The 22097-nt window shown below is 39.6% G+C and overlaps 1 protein-coding gene across 1 annotated transcript; it reads left to right on the top strand.

The window, feature by feature from the left end:
- Positions 1 to 8052: 8052 nt before the first annotated feature.
- On the top strand, positions 8053 to 16151 carry LOC309709642 (G1/S-specific cyclin-D1-like). Its single transcript, XM_082538372.1, has 5 exons — positions 8053 to 8784; positions 11963 to 12178; positions 12670 to 12829; positions 13742 to 13890; positions 14941 to 16151. Exons 1-5 carry the CDS (start codon positions 8587 to 8589, stop codon positions 15091 to 15093), a joined length of 876 nt encoding a protein of 291 aa, XP_082394498.1. The 5' UTR covers positions 8053 to 8586; the 3' UTR covers positions 15094 to 16151.
- The last annotated feature ends 5946 nt before the right edge of the window (positions 16152 to 22097 follow it).

Raw genomic sequence — 22097 nt, 5'->3', positions numbered from 1 at the left:
CAGCCAAATGCATACACACACACACACACACACACAAACACACACACACACACACACACACACACACACACACACACACGGTTACCCAGAACTCTGGTTACCCAGAACTCATTGTACAGCTGGCTATAGTTTGGCAGTGTACACAAAATGTGGACTAAATACAAAAGGAAAAGAATTCCCTACTCGCTCTGTATTCTTCAGTCTCAGGTTCTCTATAAAAGGCCTGGGAGCTTGAGGGTAATGCACAGTATTTTGCTGTTCCTAGGATTGCACACTTCTCAACAGTGATCTTGGATGTTGCACCTGGGAATTGATGGAGCCACATCCCAGTTTGGAGGTGACTGCCCCATGCAGTCAGATTACCATGGGGACCACTGTTGCCTACACCCTTCACATCTTCTTGAGCTCCTTTCTCAGTCATTGGGTTTTCTCCATCTTCTCATGTTCCTTTTATCTGGTGTTACTATAAATTGGTATGCCTACATCTATTACTACGACCATCTTCTTCTATTTGTCCACCACTACTATGTCCAGTTAGTTAGCCATCACCAGTTTGTCCTACATTATCTGGAAGTTCCACGGGATCTTTGCTCGGTCCAGAGTCTCAGTTTGGCAGCTGCCAGGGCATGGTACATGTCTGACTGTGTTGTGCCAAGTGTAAAGTTTGGTGATTATGGTGTGGGGCTGTTTTTCAGGAGTTGAAAGGAATTCTTAATATTTCATTACTCCAACACATTACTCCAACAGAAAAGGCTAGAATTCCTCAAAATCATAAAAATAAACAAGCAAAATATTAAATTAAGGGTTGGGGACACCAGACACTGGTCTTCATTTTATTATAAATGGTGTCAAAGGCTTTTTCTGTTAGAAGGATCCTGTGAACATCAATTAAAAATTCCAGGGTTTTTTTCCTTCCCATTTAGTCTCGATTTGAATCTGTGTGTGTGTAGCAGTAACGATGGACCCAACCGCATACTTCACTCTTTCAACACTTCTTTATTCGGCTGTCACTTCTTACACACGGCCGCAGCTTTTCAGCTGTATCCTACACTTAACAACCCCCAGGTCCCGGCACAGTCCTTTGAACTGGGGAGATGTGATGAGCTGATGGAGCTCCGATGCGTCTCATCCACCTCTGCAACCACGCCAAAGCCACATCTCGCCACAGTGTGTATATGTGTGTGTCGCAGGGTGTGCCTAACAGGCCACATGCTTTTAGTGTTTCCTTTAATCTTTTGTCTTTCACTTACCTTGTCTCTTTGTGTTCACAGTTCTGTCTAACCACTCATGCTGTCAAGAAACTGCAGCCTGGTGCTGAAAATCTCACCTCATCCATCTTGCTCCACCGTCAATATTTGGGTATCTTTGCCTCACCTGCTCGCCTTCTGTCTTCTCTAGAAAACTCACAGCATCAGGTTGGACAATCTCTCTTTCTGCACACTACTCTGCCACTCACTTGGTGCACATTGTCCCTCCGCTAGTCGGAGAAAAGCCTCCCCCTGCAAGTAAGCCATTGCTCTCTCCCATTAGTATCTCAGGCTCAAAGGTTCCATCACTGTCATTAACCCCATTTCTCCCGTGCTGCAAACCCACTGCCCCAGTGATTTCCCACACTAGTTGCGTGGTGTTCCTTGTATTAAATCTGTGTTTAGAATAAAGACTTGTGAATCTGATCTCTGTCAGTATATTGGTATCTGCATTTGGGTCCATCTCTCATGGTGGCCTCCAGGCCTTGTGACACTGGGCGCAGGTTCTACAGAAAAGCGGCCTGGAAGCTAAAGGCTCGAATGAAGAGAAGCCAGGACAAATTTACGGAGCATAATATATTAAATTACAACATAAACTGAAATGATCAAGATCAAAATTACAAGTAACACATACAGTGGGGCAAAAAAGTATTTAGTCAGCCACCGATTGTGCAAGTTCCCCCACCTAAAATGATGACAGAGGTCAGTAATTTGCACCAGAGGTACACTTCAACTGTGAGAGACAGAATGTGAAAAAAAAAATCCATGAATCCACATGGTAGGATTTGTAAAGAATTTATTCGTAAATCAGGGTGGAAAATAAGTATTTGGTCAATAACAAAAATACAACTCAATACTTTGTAACATAACCTTTGTTGGCAATAACAGAGGTCAAACGTTTACTATAGGTCTTTACCAGGTTTGCACACACAGTAGCTGGTATTTTGGCCCATTCCTCCATGCAGATCTTCTCGAGAGCAGTGATGTTTTGGGGCTGTCGCCGAGCAACACGGACTTTCAACTCCCGCCACAGATTTTCTATGGGGTTGAGGTCTGGAGACTGGCTAGGCCACTCCAGGACTTTCAAATGCTTCTTACGGAGCCACTCCTTTGTTGCCCGGGCGGTGTGTTTTGGATCATTGTCATGTTGGAAGACCCAGCCTCGTTTCATCTTCAAAGTTCTCACTGATGGAAGGAGGTTTTGGCTCAAAATCTCACGATACATGGCCCCATTCATTCTGTCCTTAACACGGATCAGTCGTCCTGTCCCCTTGGCAGAAAAACAGCCCCATAGCATGATGTTTCCACCCCCATGCTTCACAGTAGGTATGGTGTTCTTGGGATGCAACTCAGTATTCTTCGTCCTCCAAACACGACGAGTTGAGTTTATACCAAAAAGTTCTACTTTGGTTTCATCTGACCACATGACATTCTCCCAATCCTCTGCTGTATCATCCATGTGCTCTCTGGCAAACTTCAGACGGGCCTGGACATGCACTGGCTTCAGCAGCGGAACACGTCTGGCACTGCGGGATTTGATTTCCTGCCGTTGTAGTGTGTTACTGATGGTGACCTTTGTTACTTTGGTCCCAGCTCTCTGCAGGTCATTCACCAGGTCCCCCCGTGTGGTTCTGGGATCTTTGCTCACCGTTCTCATGATCATTTTGACCCCACGGGATGAGATCTTGCGTGGAGCCCCAGATCGAGGGAGATTATCAGTGGTCTTGTATGTCTTCCATTTTCTGATGATTGCTCCCACAGTTGATTTTTTCACACCAAGCTGCTTGCCTATTGTAGATTCACTCTTCCCAGTCTGGTGCAGGTCTACAATACTTTTCCTGGTGTCCTTCGAAAGCTCTTTGGTCTTGGCCATGGCGGAGTTTGGAGTCTGACTGTTTGAGGCTGTGGACAGGTGTCTTTTATACAGATGATGAGTTCAAACAGGTGCCATTCATACAGGTAACGAGTGGGGGACAGAAAAGCGTCTTACAGAAGACGTTACAGGTCTGTGAGAGCCAGAGATTTTCCTTGTTTGAGGTGACCAAATACTTATTTTCCACCCTGATTTACGAATAAATTCTTTACAAATCCTACCATGTGAATTCATGGATTTTTTTTTCACATTCTGTCTCTCACAGTTGAAGTGTACCTCTGGTGCAAATTACTGACCTCTGTCATCATTTTAAGTGGGGGAACTTGCACAATCGGTGGCTGACTAAATACTTTTTTGCCCCACTGTATGATGTAAAGATCATCACAAAATATTTAAATATGGGTCAACATATTGTAAAATAAAATATTGGCTCTAATATGTCATCGCCTGCTTTTCATCTGGAGACAGCATTTACATTTCAATCTATCTTTGGTGGCTTTTTGACCATTTGTGGAATTTATACTAGAGTACACGCCACCTACACTATATACTCCATAAATGATCAAAATCACCTTGGGTGATTTTGTGTTAAAGAAGACTCGTCTGACATGTTAAACATGTTTTTATGTGAGTATGCTCACACATATGCCTGAAGCAGAAAGCCCAAGTTAAAAGAGAAAGATGAGAACCACTGTGGTGATACCTGCTATTGTGGTTTTAGGTTTTCTCAAGCCAGTCAACGCAAAGAAAGCCATGCTGTGTTGATCTTACTTTGTAGTGTATACCTTAACAAATTTTCAGATTCTCACCTCTCAAGAACCCTACATGCCTGTCAGTCACCCTACCAGCCTCCCTCACTGTCTGGGAACTAACTGTAAGAAATGTTTGTCCAGTAAAATCATATAAAAGTACGCTTTAATGTCTTGCATTTCAACATTTTGCATTAGCCTGTTACACTTGTAAATTTTACAGCACTAAGATGCTGACTTGGCCAGTCATGTTTCTTCTACCTCTCAAGATTTTTTTTTTTTAATTTTAAGTCGAGAGACCATTTGTTTCATTTCAGTTGAGAGCTGTGTCTATCTCTCTACATCCATATATAAATATATATACACATATATATGTATATATGAGAGTAAGTCAATACATTTCACTTTAAAAGCTTTACTTTTATCAGTCATTTTGGGGGTAAAGAGAAAAAAATGAGAAGCATCCAAGAGTGTATTGTCTTGAACCTTTCTTCTTGTCTCCCTCCCTCTATCTCTCTCTCTCTCATACACCCACACACACACACACACACACACTCCACCCTCTCCATACATTGTCTTTTCGGATCAGTTAACAGGACAATTACTCTAGACATCTTTTCATTATGCTCTTTGTGTTTTTATCCTTGGTTTAGAAAGTGTTTATGGAAAGGAAATATTTTTCTGTTTCTATGGTTATATTCACATTGTATAATTTAACACAGTGATCATACTGATTTAGGATCTTCAGGGAGGATCAGTAAAATGCTTTATTCATAGTGGAGTATTCAAGGCATGCCTTATAGTTTTTAAATTTTACATACTGTTTTCTTTGAGGAACCATTTACCTTTTATTTTACCTTTTACATTATTTTCTAATTTTATTCTAAGCCTTCATCTGCAGCCTTCATAAGCTTAGTAAAAGCATAATAACAGTTTTTCTTGTCAACAAGGTATCTCTAGAAATATTTTTTCTCAAGAAAGACTGAGATACAGGGTAATCTTCTTGGTTTTGTTTATCAAAAGTCAAATAAATGCTAGTTTTATGCTCTACTACATTTGGTTTCGTAAAAATAAATATATGCTTCAGACCAATGGCTTTATCAATATTTATCCATAACAGCTGATTTCAGTGTTAACATAAGATCGAGCATATTACTGTTACAGTTAGAGCACTCTAAAAACTATTAATTATTAGAAGATAATGGACAATATCATTGATATATTGGTATTTTATATTTTGATTAAGAAAAGATTAAAAAAGTAAACTGGGGTAATGATTTAGTCATGGTACATCCTGTTGCATATCTAAAGCACTTTCCTTCGCTGTAGGTTTATGAGGGTGTTTTGCTTCGTTGCTAACAGACATACTTCTAGATTCAGTAGGTGGTACAATGTTTTACAACACAGTTTTTTGCAATTGTCAAAACTACAGAGATTATAATTTGTCTGATTGCAATGAGCCCAACTGTTATTCTCTAAATGTTAGAGGTATAAATTGTTCTCTAACATGCAGCAGTAAATTATTCACTTGTAAATGCCCAGTGGAAGCACAGCACAGTACCATCCCCCCTAGATGTGGAAGAGGTGTTGGGGGCTAGTAGTGGGGGATGAAGGCCAGATTCTTTGGGGGCACTCTGGGCCTTTCTCTGTTCTGTTGTCCATATATGATTGTCATAATAAACAGGCCTTTCAAGGACTTAAAAGACGCTGACGCACTTGAGAGGTTATGGAAGCGTCCTTCCTTCCCTGCAGTCACATGCAAATGCTCCAGAATGTGAAGGCTCATTGTCCAAAGTGCCTGGAGAAGTCTGAAGTCAGACAGACATAAAGTTGTTTTATATTACAAGTGTTTCTAGTTCCTTAACCTCTTCTAAAGCTTGCCGGGCACTTTTTATCCAATTCTTTTAACAGACAACATAGCAGAAGGCTAGCAAAGCTGGTCATCACAGATCAATCTCTGTTGTAGGAGGGCTCGGTCTTGGTGACTCAATAGAATCTACAGGCGCTATTGTATGCAGTTTCCATAGTATGACCCTAAACTGGGCCACCCTGAGATAATGAGGTTAAAGGTCATACACACAGACAGAATGAAACATCACTACATAGATTTCTGTCTCAGTCGTCTTTCCAAAAGCATCCACACCTAAAGAACAGTTCACTTGGGCTCAACACGTTCTCACTTTCAGCTCTTCACCCTCAACCCCTTGGGGTGACATTTTACCACAGTGCCTCTTTAGGGTCATTTTTCAGCATGCAGAGTACTACAGCTGAGATTTGCAACTGCGTTTGTTAGACAGGAAACTGAACAATGATATAGTTCTTTTATATAGAACAAAGGGTGGTGGTGACATAGGTCAGTCACAGGACACAGGACTGAGGTGGTGTTCCATGTGGGACTGTTCTTCTATGATGCTCTTGCCTTATTATTGCATTTTTGTTGTGTGCGTAACATATACGTTTGTTGTTATTTGTTTAGGCTTAGGAAATTATGATGGCTTGGCTTAAAACACACCCTTTGGTAACATTAACAACAAGAAATTCAAGTACATCAGTGAATGACCCTCCTGGCCTGCCTCACCCAAACGGCTTGTCAAGGCCAGGTGTGCCAACTTTCCTCCCACACAAGCCGATTATCTTGTTTACAGAGCGGTAACTTCACTGCCTAAGACACACAATAGTATTTCCACTCTAAAAAGAAAGTATAGAGTCAGGGAAGTCCAGATCCTTCACATTTTTAAAGCTGACACTTTGAACACTGGACAAGTAGTAGTGTTCCACTGATTTACAAAAAACAATGTCACAGTCAGTGGATGTTTGTTCATTAAGTATTATCTGAAGTGGTGGAACCATATTGAGGTCACAGAGGAGTGTCACATCATCTGTGAGGTTATAAAGCAAACCTAAGTGTGTAAACCACTTTCTGAAGTCCAACATCATCACATGACAAACATTTTCATTTGATGAGGCTTTGGGCTGAAAACTTTCCTTTTTGCTAAAGCATATAGTCAGGGCTGGATCAGGGGACCCTGACTCCTCCCTTAGGTATGCTGCAATACGCATAGGCTGCTGGGAGATTCCCATGATGCATTGAGTGTTTCTTCTTCAGTCACCTTTCTCACTCGTGATGTGTTTATGAACCTCTCTGCATTGAATAATACTTGTTACTAATCTCTGTTTTCTCTTCCACAGCATGTCTTTTGTCCTGTCTTCCTCCCCTCACCCCAACCGATCGCAGCAGATGGCCGCCCCTCCCGCAGCCTGGTTCTGCTGGAAGTTATTTTTCGGTTAAAAGGGAGTTTTTCCTTCCCTATGTCGCCAAAGCGCTTGCTCTCTGTATGTATTATTGTAGGCTATACCTTACAATATAAAGCGCCTTGAGGCGACTGTTGTTGTGAACTGGCGCTGTATAAATAAAATTGAATTAAATTTATTGGAACAAAAATATACCTAATTGGCTCCAACTGTCATGCAATTATTGATTTAAACAAATCCTAACACTAAATTCGAAGAACATTTGTGGAGCATTTGAACGATTGTCGGACAGCCATACAGAGATTCCTTGATTTATTAGTGACATACAGCAGGTACAATAAGTATTGAATATGTTACCAATTTTGAATATATTTCTGAAGGTGCTATTGACATAAAATTCTCCCCAGTTAATAGTAACAATTAATCCAATCCACACATGCAAAGAAATCAAACCACAGATGTCCATAAATTGTAAGGGGTGGCTGTAGCTCAGGAGGTACAGCAGGTCATCTACTATACACTATATTTACCTTTTTACTATATATTATATTCACACACACACACACACACACACAGACACTTTGTATATATATAAATATATGTGTGTTCGTATCGTATGTAATGGTGGGCCAAGTTTTTGTCTCAGTCCAGTCCTGTAAGAAAGTCACATGAATGTTAACACTCTACATTTTACTCTAGTATATGATTTACATTTTGACCCAGAAATGGAAAAACGCTAAAAAGAATGGATGAATAGATGCATCGCTGGATAGATGGATGGACAATGCTGCTTAACATTTTGTAAATTTTCTTTAAAATGATTAAAAAATAATTTTCCATTTTTCCATTCCGCTTCTATCTTTAGACATATTGTTAGTACACACTCTCTCCCTCTCTCTCTCTCTCTCCGCGTGTTTATGTTGAGAGCAAAGTTACCTAAGTTAAGCGCAAAAGCAGTCATGTTTGTCAGAGTGCATTTCCGTGAGTAAACCAACAGCCTACTGACGTGATCTTCAATAGTAAGGAAAAGGACCGTTACTGCTGTCTTATTGTGAAGTGTATACTCGGAAGTGTACGTTATCTCGCGTTGTTTGACGCCGAACAATGTGCCAGTAAATGGGCGCAGCAGGACAGGGATGTAGTCTGCCGGTGGAGAAAGCCTTGCTGTTCTGGTTTGTCCTGTAGTTCTGTCTTGTCCAACAAAAGGAAGTAACTTTTAAACCGTCGAAAAGGTATAAGCTAACTTGGTAGAGGAAATCAAAAGGTTAAGTTATTTACAGATTTAATTCCAACAGGAAACTGAAATTAACATACAAACATGAATAAACTGGAGCATTTAGACGGTTTTGTGAACAAAGTATGTAGCGGCTAATAATTTTGTGCTGCTAGCTAAGTAGTTAGCTTTAGTCGATCACATCAGTGACTTAAAAAGTACAGACTCACAGTGCTACGGACGCAATAAGGCATGGAGCCTCAGCTGTGGTGCTGCGAGGGGGATGGGCCTCCGAGAGCCTACCGAGACTCCAACCTGTTGACTGACCGGGTCCTGCACGCTCTGCTGCGGGTAGAAGACATGTACCTCCCCGCTCCTAACTACTTTAAATGTGTCCAGAGAGAGATATCTCCGTACATGAGGAGGATAGTCGCTGCTTGGATGTTAGAGGTGAGTTGAGCCGATACACGTTAATCGCATTCACAGAACTCAGAATTCCTCTGCTCTGCAACTTTCCATTAAAGTTTGTGTTTTTGTTGCGTGTCACGTGGCTTCAATTACCGATTATTGATACCTGATTTCCACGCGGTAACAAGCTCATTTCACTTGATAGTCATTTTTCTATCCCACAGAGTGTGTGCGATAGATTTTACATACAGTTCCGTGACGTGAAAGCTGAAAACTATGTTAGTGGCGAGTTGCCAGTCCTGCGGCCACGCGCTGCCTTTGTGTTGGGGCTTCGCGGAGAACTTCAGTCTATTTGTCCGGTAATGTTCATTAACACCGACCCACCGTTTGTTGCATTTCCTTGGCTTATGCTCAGAGTTAAATGCGGGTTTTTTGTTTTGTTTTGTTTGTTTTTGTAATCTTGAGCTTGTCCTGTCAGTGCATGTTGTTCAGCCATTGTTTTTGTCATCACAGACGCATATCACTAAAAGATGTGGTGGGGTAACATTTTTCTCCTGTCATAACATTTTCCAATTTTAAAATCGTACGGGGTCTTTTTTTTGTCAACTTTTTTTTTTATAAATTTTTCAAATGTTGCTATTATTACTGTTAAAACAGGATCATTCTGTGTTTTGGGGGGTACTTTGCCCGAATTTCAGCCAAGACGCAGAAATGGCGACCAGAGGACGCTGCAGGCATTGGCTGTGGGATGATTGTCTGTCAGTCTTCATACATTCAACATTATCAATTTGTTGGGGAGTTTTTTTTTTTTTTTTCTTATGACCTTGGTCAAAAACAATTCCTACCTCTTAAACATGTAAAATACTCTGTAATTACAGTTAATATAGAGCAGTATAGAGAACTGTAATATAGAAATAAAGTCTTAGTACTTATGAAATGTTTTAAACACAATCTGTTAACTGCTTTTAAAATGAATCAGGCTCTCATCACTGCATCAAGGCTTCTCGATACCTTTATGTCCATTTTGAGTGCATGATAATGAGAATTATGAGTAACTGTAATGAAATGCTCTGGGCTAATGACCTAAAATGCTAGTATGGTACACAACCTTTAATTCTGCTTCATGCTAAAGCTTTAAAATGTATTTATAATTATAAAAAAATGTTGTTCTATTTTAAGAAGTATTGAGTGTAATGATAATAGGGAGTGTAAGAGGCAGAAGATTCAGTAAGATTAACAAGAATATCACAAATCGAGAGAAGAGCGAGCAGCTGACTTTGTGTCCGTTTTGAATCTTCTGTCTGAGGAGATGCATTGTGGTACTGCTCATCAGTTTGCTTTTTATGAGCAGGTGAAATGGTAATGAGAAACATTTAGTGTGGACAAGGTAGTTTTAAATAATTTTAAATATTTTATTTTGTTAAATATCATATATATTAATATTAAGTATAATTATAGACATGTCTATATTATGACTTATGTCTATATATTAAGACTTAAAGACATATTATAGACATATCTTTGCAATTTTATTTTATATGGAATTTTTATGACATTAACAAAATTAGTAGAAAAATGGATCCAGATGCATGTTGATAATGAGAATTCACTTAGAATTCTGGTTAAATGATTGTGAAATTGTGTTAAAATGATGACAAAATTAATTAATCCTGTCAGCCTCTTTCAGGCTTTACATAAAATATCTTACTTTATATTACTAAATTATTGTTTTTGAAAAATATGACCTGGACATATTGTAGATGGCGCCGCGGAGCCAGTTTGCAGTGTTCCAGCACGAGGACCATAAGACATGAAAGCCTTCATCGTATTGACAGTTAGAATGTGTTCAAGCCGGAGCCTTATCACGCATGAGAAGTTTGGTATGGATTGGATAATGTATGTGTCAACGACAACAAATGAAATTTTCATGGCACATGATCAAAATTAGCCATGGTGTCATGGACGCCCCCTGCAATGAAGACTCAAAAGCTCTACAGTTTAATAAGGCCAAAATATGAAGTAGATCTAATAAATCCCTAGGAGGAATTTGCAAAATTACAACACCTGGAAATGTCAAAATTGCTATTTTCAATTATTATAAACAATTATTTTGCCCGAATAACAAGAACAAATGTCGCAGATACATTAGGGCCTTCGCACTTTAGTGCTTGGGCCCTGATTACACACTTTGACAATGCTGGCTGTAAAACACATTGTGTTTGCACTGAAAAAGTTTTAAAGATGTTTCAAGAGGAAAATATACTCGTTGAATTTAAAGTAGCAGTGTCTAAAGGTATTTTGTGTTAAATCTATTAATCTAAGTAACTGCGAGTTTCTATAATCCAGTAATTTTTTTTACAACTCGAAAAAACTGCACTGTGCAGTCAAAGACTTTTTCTGTCTATTCTTAAAACAGTTACTTGACACGCTCTATTGGTTTGTATCAGAATCATTTGTAACTCTGAATTCCTTAAAGCTTTGTACACTGAGAATTAAAATAGTGACACTTGCTGATAGAGATACAGGTACTGTGTATAAAAGCCATTCAATGTAAAACCTCAATGGTAGCATTTAGCCTGTAGTCATCCCCCCCCCCTTTCACGCTCCTTTTGTTTTTGTTTTTTAAGCCAAAAGGGGCCATATTTGAACAAGGCAGATGCACCTTCAAGTTGCCACGATGACCTACATACATATCTGCTAGTTAGTGCTAATAAGATATTAGAAATTCACTCCCACAGAGTGAAGCGTAAATGTGTATTTTATAAAATATTACTATATCATTAGTTTGATAGTTACATTAAAGTGTCCCAAAAGCCTAAAACAGCACAAACACTACTTAGAGGTCCAGTTCAGTGACTCCTAGCAAATGGCTTTCCGCTACCCTTGCCTGTGCCGGGACATCTGTTAGAGTATCAGGTTGTAAACATGTGTTTTTAATGCTGTAAAGTTGGGCACTTTTACACAGGCCCAAATGGGGACTGGGTTCATTTTGGGGCCAGACTCAAGTGACCATTATTATGCATCTAAGTTGACTATATTTCCCCAAAGGTTATCACTTGGATACATTTATATCTCACATTTCCAATACCTGAACTCTGTTTCTTCAAATTTTGAATCTGGTAACATTTCTAGGGAGTTTTCTCCGAGACTTAAACTAATACAACATTTTAAAAACGACTAGACAGTATTTAATGGTGGTATTCACTGACTGTTGCTACAGGTGTGCGAGGAGCAGAAATGTGAGGAGGAGGTTTTCCCCTTAGCTATGAACTACATGGATCGCATCTTGTCAGTGGAACCCACGAAGAAGAACCATCTGCAGCTGTTGGGAGCTGCCTGCATGTTCCTGGCATCTAAACTAAAGGAGACAATCCCACTGACTGCGGAGAAACTCTGCATCTACACTGATAATTCAGTCACACCTTCTCAGTTGCTGGTATGGCATTCTGAAGTAAACTATTTCATTAAAGTGCTCTCTCTGTTTTGAAGCTAAGATTCTGAGGACTTTTTTTTTTTTAATGTAACATCCATCCTGCAGGGATGTCTGTCTCAAAACAAGATGTCTCAGTAGCTAATGCCCAGATGCTGTAGAATGTATAGTCCCAGAGAATGACTTGTAATAGTTCTAGTAACCTCCTAACATTTTCCACCTTGCATTTAAATAAATAAATAAATTAATTTCACTATTTTTCCACCAACATATGAGGTCTTTTATCTCTAAATATCAGCACAGTTATTGTAGTGTCTCATTGTCCCACGAGAGTATTTCCTTAATCATTTCAGATACCCCTTTTCTTACAGTGTTACTTTTAAGCCCCAAATCTCCCAAAAGTGACCATAAGATATCTGTTAATCCCTCCGTCTGTCTGTGTCAAATCCCACTTTGAACCTGGCCTTCTGTCCATCTTTGTTTTCACCCACTCACAGCAGATGGAGCTGCTGGTTTTGAATAAGCTGAAGTGGGACCTGGCTTCACCCACCCCTCTTGATTTCATCGACCACTTCCTGTCTCAGCTGCCTGTCAACAAAGAGAACAAGTCGATACTGAGGAAGCACGCTCAGACCTTTGTTGCACTGTGTGCCACAGGTATGCATGAGGCTACATCACATGCATCGCTGTCTTTATATATTGTGGTTGAAATTTCTCTTGAGCAGAGTGTGGTAATAAGACTGACTCACTGGGTTAGTACATGCCAACAAATAACTGATGTACTTTTAAACACCCAACTTCATAGTTTTCTCTACTAAATTGCATAACAATTCACTTATTCCTAATTGCTCATATTTGATGCATAAATAGACAATGGATCCACTGCTGTCTGACTACTCTAATGTGCAGTGCTTTGGAGCACAAATCAGGTTGCAGTCTCCATCCGTAGAGCTGGTAGATGCCAGACCAGCTCAACCCTGCTGTCTGACTCAACCTTCCCTGGTGAAACTGTTGTGTCGTGGTTCGCACTGTCACCTCACAGAAGGTTTCATGGTTTTTAACCCTGGCTTGGGCCTTAGTTATTTTGAGTGAGGCTGGATGGTTAAAAACAGTTATGGCATTGTTTGAGAGAGGGCATAAAAGGAGGAGCTGCTTCCATGTCTGTAATGTGGGCAGGCCAAAGCAGCTAGTTTGTGTGGACTTTGTGTCGAAAGAAAGAAGAAAACAATGTGTAGAAAGGCATCAGCTGAGCTGTTAAATGATGATTGATGGGATTGGGGTCAGCTGATCTGCTGTGATTATGGCTTGTCTGCTTTAACTAGTCCTGTACGCAATCTTTGGGTTTTCCTAAACCTTTAAAGCCCCTATAACTTCTTAATTTCTTGCTTTTATTAAAGCATCTTCATATATGAAACACATTGCCATCAATGCATGCTCCTGTTTAACACAGAACAGAAATTCACCTCAAGCATCTGTATTTTTTGTGGTTTTGAATGTTTTGTTTTGTTTGTTATTAATCCCCATTTAAAAACTAACAAATTTACATTAAGTTCCTTTGATTCTCTCCAGATGTCAAATTCATAGCCAGCCCCCCATCCATGGTGGCAGCAGGCAGCATGGTGGCAGCGGTAGAGGGCTTACAGATGAGAATGGTTGGTAACACCATGATGTCTCAAAAACTGACAGAACAGCTGGCTCAGACCATCAAAAGTGACCCGGTGGGTACATCTGTTCACAGCATGACTGGTACACATTACATTCACTTAGTCACATTAGAGGAAAGATGTTAGCAGAACGAGTGTGTAATTAGTCCTGCTCCGCACTAATACTGTTGATTTACTGGAAAAAAGAGCAGAATTGAATTTAACAGGGTGTCGAAGAGAGGGAGAAGGATCCTGAGGAACCCAACAGATGCTATTATGTTTGTCAAAACGCAGCTATTAATGGGACTGTGTTGGACTGTTTATAATACGTTCAGGTTTGTTAACTTATCCAGTATTTCCAGTCTAATGAATCCCTCTTCAAACACAACAATAGAAATGGTCATGAGATGAGTCCATACAGGGAGTCATCGCGTTCCATTTACTGATATCAACAGTCAAGTTTTGTGTTAGTTGATTTAGTTTTATTTATATAGCACCAATTCACAACAATAGCTGCCTCAAGGCAATTAATATTGGAAGGGTTTGTTTTTTCTTTTCTTTTCTTCTTCTGTTTTTTTAAATGGCATCTTGGACCACAAGTGTTTGATGTGAGTGATGCAGTAAATAACGATCAGGTTGGGTTCTCTTTACTGGGAAATGTGGCTGCTTCTCCATCGGCCATCACAGCAGCTGCACCGTCACTTGCAGCGCAACCCTGCACATAACATTTGTTCAAAGACGCCCTCACAGCAAAGTTTTCTAACTGCAGGATATGAGACAGCAGCCCTGGTATATTTTTCTCAGTTTCAGACACTGCTCTCATTTACACACAGTAAACAGTATCGCACATGGATGACACACACTCTTCTACACGTCGTCAGCTGTTGCATATAGATTTGAATCTCCAAACTAAGGACCCTGGAAAGAAAGTGGGAGGACTCCAATCACTTTCTTTCCAGGCTCCTTAGCAATCATCCAGGTCATGGTAGTCTGTGTTTCTATGTAGGTTCTCAGTCTTTGACCACTGTTTATTGTGACTGTAAGCCTAAGCTGAGACCTTATCTTTTTAAATTATGTATTACTGTATAAATTGTATATAAATTACTCTGAACTCTCACTTTTCAGGATTGTTTGAGAGCATGTCAGGAACAGATCGAGTCTTTGCTGGAAACCAGCCTCAGACAGGCGCAGCAGCAGCACTCATTTGCCATGGAAACTAAGAAAATGGGAGAGGACCACTCAGCGACGCCCACAGATGTACGAGACATTAACATCTGAGCTCTAGCAGTAACGCTGCTGGATGAAGAAACAGAAACAGATGAATTTGATGATCGTATAATACGCATAAAAATATGCACGTCATGGAGCATTTATAAGTAACTGGACTCAACAGTCTGTCACAGCTGTTCATGTGAAGTCAGTATGAACTGTGGCAACAACCATAGCGAGATTCTCAGCAGATGGCGTTATTTGCAGAACTGGAATTATGCTAATGCAGGTGAAAAGGCTGAAAAAGTAATGTGTTACAAACAGTGTGTTGATGAATGCAGGCAGGTAGGTGTTCAACCGGGGTGAATATTTCCCTTTAAGACCTGGGCTTGTAAGCACTGAGTAAATTCAAGATGGATCCACAAAGGCCTACAGGGCCTTTTTGAACTCGCACCTCCTGGCAAAGTAAAGAATTTGAGCTTTAGGGGCTAACACTAATTATTTCTTTTAAATGGCTATGAAGCTCAAATGTATCCAAATTTTAAGAAAAACACATCGAGGCACCTCTGTAAATCAGTCTGTTTATATAAATGAAACATCCTTTTAAATATGTGTGGAAATTAGTTTTCATGGCTTTTTTTCAGACTGTTTCTATTTCAAATTACAATATTTCCTTCACATTACATGTTATTTATTAAGGTCTTTTTACTGCATTATACAGTAATTTGATGTCATGGGTCTCTCTTGTTGAATTCAGTAGGTGAATTTAGAGAGGTTGTCTAAATGTGAGTGTATTTTAAGTAGAGTAATATGAGAAATGACTTCGACATTCAGGTTTTAAACGTAAGGTATCCACATGTATCTCTGACAGTCTGATAAACTCATACAAATAATAATTCTGAATAAGATGTAATACGAGTTTATTACAGGGCAATCCTTTGATGGCCACCTAAGTGGTAAATACCAGTAGTTTACAATATGATCTTTAGTTATTTGCTTTAAGACATGACTAATGAAGTTATTGTTCAGCTTTAATTCCATGTGAACACTGATTTTCTTGAGTCAAGGCCTAAAATCCCCCCCATTGTATTTGGCTAATAAAATATACTATATCTACTGTAAAATGATCTCATGACTTGGTGCAAAATTGGTGTTGATTTTGTATCTCTGGTATACCAACATAGATGGCTAACTCCACTAATGTTATAATGTGATGTTGAATGCACGACTAGCTCTGAAGCCAAAGGATGAGCAAAGTCCCAGGGATTTTTATTTTTTCATTCAAATAAACCTGTCTGTTCTTCTACAGAAATGTAGAAAGGTACCAGATTTTCTTTGGGGGGTGAAATTTTCTGGTAAAACGTGCTTTGGTTCCATTGAAACGCACATTATCCCGTTTGCTGTGGCTGCAGGTCAGCGCTACCTATTGCAAAAGTAGATTTGCGGTTCTAATGGAGAGCAGAGACTAAAACAACTTGAAGCATAGGCTTTAAATAGGAAGACTATAAAAGCAAAACCAGCCAACTTTTAATCAAAAATTGAACATGACTTCTACTGGAACAGGTTAAATGTCCATAAGGTCTCATGATGACGATTTGGCTAAAGAGCAATGACACTGAAAACTCTGGCAAACCCATGATGGGTTGCTAGGGCTAACACACAAACATTAGAGAGACGCAAACATCCACAAGCTTAAAAACAAAAAAAGTCACTTAATGGTTTTTGAATGAAATTTCATGCAAACGCAATTACAGCAGATGATACGGTTGGGGGAAAAAAACTAAGTGCCAAATTATAGTTAAACTAATAATAAAAACTATCCAGGGCATTGGATGGTTTTTCCAGCAGTATGCCACAGAACATTTCTGGTTTTCATTCCATCAAAGGAAAATATTGCATTTCAATTTTTATTTTATCTACTAGTAGCAGTTTCTTAGCAGCTATTTGACCATAAAGGCCTGATTAACACAGTCTCCTCTGAACAATTGATGTAGAGATGTGTCTGCTACTGGAACTCTGTGTGGCATTTATCTGGGCTCTAATCTGAGGTGCTGTAATGATTTCTGAAGGTGACTGACCCCAGTCACCTCTGCTGCTTCATCCTCAGCAGCAGAGGTGACTGGGGCGGTACACATGTGAGCCAGTTTCTTCGTAGCACTTGATGGTTTTTGCGACTGCACTTGGGGACCCATTCAAAGTTTAACAATTTTTCTTACCGGAATTTTGTTCCTGAGAAAAATGAGATCCACAAATGAGGGCATTCATTTTAAATTTTGATAGAACAGTGGCAGTATAATGTCCTCGTAAGTGGATATCAGGCCCTTGTAGAGCAAAATTTAGTATTTTGGTTTAGACATCCCAAAATGTGATGTCCACATATGTGGACGCCAGGTCCTAGGAGGTTAAAGTAATGATGGACTGTCATTTCTCTTTACTTAGCTGTTTGGTTCTTGCCATAATATGAATTCTAACAGTTGTCAAATAGGGCTGTCAGCTGTGCACCATCCTGACTTTTACACAACACAATTGATGGTCCCAACCCCATTAAGAAGGGGTGGCTGTAGCTCAGGTGGCAGAGCAGGTCAGATACTAACCCCATGTTTGCCTACTGGTGGTGGTCAGAGGGCCCGGTGGCGCCAGTGTCCGGCAGCCTCGCCTCTGTCAGTGCGCCCCAGGGCAGCTGTGGCTACAATGTAAAGCGCTTTGCTTTTATATATTTGATGTCTTCAGTAGGTTGACACATTTGTGGTTGAACCATTTTACTATAATCAGACCTTTTGAATCTACGCTTTTCTGTAACAAATAGACTCAGATGTTATTAGCAAATTATTATCATTTCCTTTCCTTTTCAAAAGAATGGTCCAATGTGTCCTAAACCACAGGACCAATAATAATAATAATAATTAAAGCACCATTGCTTAATATTTGGAGTTTTTATCATGGGTGAGACTCAGAAACTTCTGGGAGATTTCATTTGGTTTAAAGCTCAGAAGAAAAAGGACAATTTAGCCATAACTCACATTTGCCTGAGCAAGAAACGTCTAGGATGTGAACTGCTAATGTGATGTCCGTCCTGGTCAAACTGCTGCAAAAGGCTGAGAGACTGAGTATAATGTAAGTAAAAACAGAATGCAACAATTTATAAATCTATTAAACCCAAAGATGTGAAATGTTAAAACTGAGAAATATATTTATAAAGATATTGTCCACACATCTTAAAAATAGGTTGGGGCAAGTCTTCATCACCAAGAGTATGAAGCAATGCTGTTATAATAGATGCAGTGTACAGTTTAGGATTATCTTGCTAAAATAACGTCTTCAGTGAAAAAGATCTGGGCCCGTATCCCTAAAGATTCTGAGAATCCTCTCAGAGAGCTCCTAACTTAACCTAAAAATTCCTTGCCAGGAGTTTTAGCTTAGAAGTGATTCCAGAACATTTTCAATGAACTCTGAGCAAGGAATGGATGGAAAATCCTATCTTAGTGAGGAGGTGTGGTTGACCCCGTTGCTAGGTATGAGTCATCATTTCAAAAGCCGTGATTGGTTGATCCTACAAGTTTGATGGAAATGAGCTTTTGGTGATAATGAGCAAAGGATGTACCCTCAAATCAATAAACATATTATATACTCTAATCTTATGCTGACTGTAATTGTAAATAATATTTCACATTCAAGAAAATATCTGGAAAATGAATAGTAAGCTGTAGGGGTTAGAGCCTAACATTAGAATCTAAAATATGTGAAAACTTAAACTCATTACACCCTGTTCAAATAATGATTTGTGTCTTATTTGCTCATATTAATATCCTAGCTGGCATATTTTGTACTTTCACTCCCATATGGACCCCGTTGAAAACAAGATGGCCTATCTCAAGAGGCTGTCCTTAATGAAGTAGAAATCACAACGTTACAAGTCCAGTGTGGTCTTAACGAGGGTAACATGGCTCAGCTTTTAGCAATGTCTGTGATTGCAGACCCAAGTCATCACTGCTGCATTGTTGCATTTTCCCGGTTGCCAAATACCTCGGGGTTGTGATTACTTTCGTCTCCGGTGTAATAGCGTTGTGGCGTCGAGTTGGTGAAGTAATTGCATCTCTAAGGAGATCCACCACAAACATGATTCCTGCACGATCCAATCTGTAGCATCTCAATAATTCCCTGTCATCCAGTGTTTGCAGGACATCTCTCCTGCCTCTTCTGTTGGCCATTTTGTGCAGCTGCTTAGGGGAACTCCTAAGCCACTAAAAGTCCTCTTCCCTGCTCTTAGCAGATCTTGCCTTAGGAGCCCTTTTAAGCGCTAGGAATCTTGAGGAATAGCTTTTATATTAACTGGGATTGTCGTGTCACTTTTAGGGGAAATTCTAAGAAAACGTCATGACTCTGAGAATTTTCTTAGAATTTGGCCGCTAGGAGCCACTTTTTGCACAAAGATTCTTTAGGGATACGGGCCCTGATCTGTAAGAGAATGTATGTTGCTCTAAAGCTTGTATATACCTTTCAGAATTGATGGTACCTTTTCAAATGAGCAAGCTGCCATGTCTAAAGGTTTGACAAACAGTAAAGCTCAGAGATGCAGTAAGTGAGCACTACTAACAAGCTGGGTGGTCTTTTTCTTCTTTAGTCCAGAGAACAGGGAATGTTTTCTTCCAAATTGATTTATTTTTTCTCACACAATTTGCGTGTGCAAAATAATCCCAAAATGCAACAGTACAACATTCTGCCAGTTGGCAGAAAAATAAAAGAAGAAAAAAAAACCACACACAAAAACCCTATAGTCACGTTGTGTGTGCACATAGTGGTGTATTTAGGGCTCTTTAAGTGTTTAATGGAAGTGTAAAAATGATATACAGTGCAGTTAATTTACAATTTAGTACACTTGAGGTGTAAAAAATATATTTTTAGGCATTTAATGAGTGAAGAATATTTTAAATAAGTCTTTGATTCTAGTTGGTCAAGGACAGATATTTATTTGTACTTCTTGTGGTTATCCAGCAGATGGGGATGTTTGTCTCTTTAAGATATTCATACCCCACATCCAGCGTTTCACCAACTTCTCTGACCTCCTCTTTGGCTAAAGTGATGTGCAGTGTGGCCTAAACATGACCCAGTACCTTCTGTGTGCTGCAGCCATGGACACAGTAAGTTACTGTACAAACAGCTGAAAAACAAGTAAGCCAGTTCTGATGTGAGAAATCTGGTCATCATAGTATTTTTGTCATGTGGCCTTCAGTCCCATGTTGGCTCCCAAGGATGGGAATGTGAGAACAGTAAGGTCTCAGTCCAAGCAGGATTTCTGACATCATCACTATAGTAGTAATTAAGTCTCAAGTCTGCCCATAGATACTCTACGGTTTCTCTGAATGGTTATTAATATTTATCCAATACTACTTTTGCTGATGCCGCTGTATAGCATCTTAGTCCTGCTACCTACATAGCAATCAGCAGAAAGGCAGTCAAGATCCTAAACAAACAGTCTTTAATGCTTATATTTAGTAATATGTCCAACAAAAAAAAAATCACACTGTACTGCTCAAAACAAAACAAAACAAAAACAGGCACAAAACACTGAAAATAACACCTTCCTGTTGCTATTATTAGAAAACATTATCCTGACCCATCATACAACCTTTTTTTGGCAATCCTTGCCACAGCAGGAATACTGAGTTCCTGAGCTGTGGAAGTAGCTGAAGCAAAAACTCAGGTGTGGGATTAAATCTGCGAGGCCACTGGACTTGACTTTCAGTTGGTCTTGATGTAATTCTGGCAAATCCTCAGGAAACTCAGTAGGAGAACTCTGCTCATACTGTGTACAGTGGAAGTGGGGTGCTGCAGACTTCTACTGAGGATATAATCGACCATGGAGGGATCCCCTCAATCCTGCTAATACGCCTTCTGTAGAAGATCTGGGACGGTGCCTCTGGTTTGGCAGACTGGGTTGCGAGTCCTATCTTTATGAAGAGCTACCATAGGTTGAGAGGCAGGTAACACCCTGGACGCCAGGTTGCCAGTGTGGTGCAGCCAAATACAGCATACCAGCACAAACCGTAGACAGGTCTCCAGCCTCTACCAGGGCCAGCACACACTGGGGCTATGCTTAAATGTGAATATACAAAGTCAAAAATTAACAATCATACTTAAAACATGCTGTAAAGAAATTTCAGACAATTTAAAACTGAAACTCGGAAACTCGTCTGCTCTTGATGTTCTAGTTTTTATTCTCTCAGTAGAAGACTTGGTGCTATTAAAGGGGTTCAGAGTAAAGATTAATTCTGAGAACAAAATTCAAACATCGTCTGTGTACAAGTTTGATATGAGGTCATCAAGGACGGTGTAGGTTTCAGTAGGCAGTGATTTCGTACCTGTTGATCCTTATCTGGATCGTATCTAAACTGCTTCAGACAAAGTTAAGGTCGCCACATAAGTTACCATACCTATACATCCTGGTAAGAAGTTACCACTGGCATACTACAGAAAGCCCAGGGTTTAACCCTGAACTTAGCTGGATGAGACAGAATGCTGCTTTGTACTATAGCCTTCTGACCTCAACATAATTAAAATACTGTAGGGCTGTGTATAAACAAAAGCCTGCAAATCTCAATTAACTGAAGCAACACTGTAAAGAAGAGTGTGCCAAAAGTCCTCCACAATAACATGAGAGACTGATAAAGTCATACAGAAAATTATTACTCCAAGTTATTGCTGTTAAACATGTTTTTTAAGCTACTGAATCATGAACTGTGGTTGCTTTTGAAATGGTTATGTGTTCTAAGAATTAAAAAAAAAAAGTAATAGTGACCACTTTTATTCTTATATTGCTTTCTAATTAGCCTAATAATTTCATGTAAATCACAGAATCAGGCGTAAAGGTCTTCTGAAAAAGGCAATTAATAATCCAACACTATATTATATATAGAATTATATAGAGGTTTAACTATATACCTTTGCATATCTCTGCTTTGTGCAACGTGTTTTCTGCGAATAAACTTCAGGTGCAAGTGTTGTGAGGTTGTACTGTGAATCCATTCCACCACAAAACTTGATTTCTAACAAATTCGACTTTTATTTTGAAGGTC

The sequence above is a fragment of the Aulonocara stuartgranti genome (genome assembly GCF_965226115.1).
Source record: "Aulonocara stuartgranti genome assembly, chromosome: 7".
NCBI lineage: Eukaryota > Metazoa > Chordata > Actinopteri > Cichliformes > Cichlidae > Aulonocara > Aulonocara stuartgranti.
This window is presented reverse-complemented; position numbering and strand designations above follow the sequence as displayed.

Coding starts and splice junctions, on each gene's coding strand:
- LOC309709642 (XM_082538372.1), top strand. CDS start 8,587: ATGGAGCCTCAGCTGTGGTGCTGCGAGGGGGATGGGCCTCCGAGAGCC. Junction 8,785..11,962: donor TCGCTGCTTGGATGTTAGAG/GTGAGTTGAGCC, acceptor CTGTTGCTACAG/GTGTGCGAGGAGCAGAAATG. Junction 12,830..13,741: donor TGTTGCACTGTGTGCCACAG/GTATGCATGAGG, acceptor GATTCTCTCCAG/ATGTCAAATTCATAGCCAGC.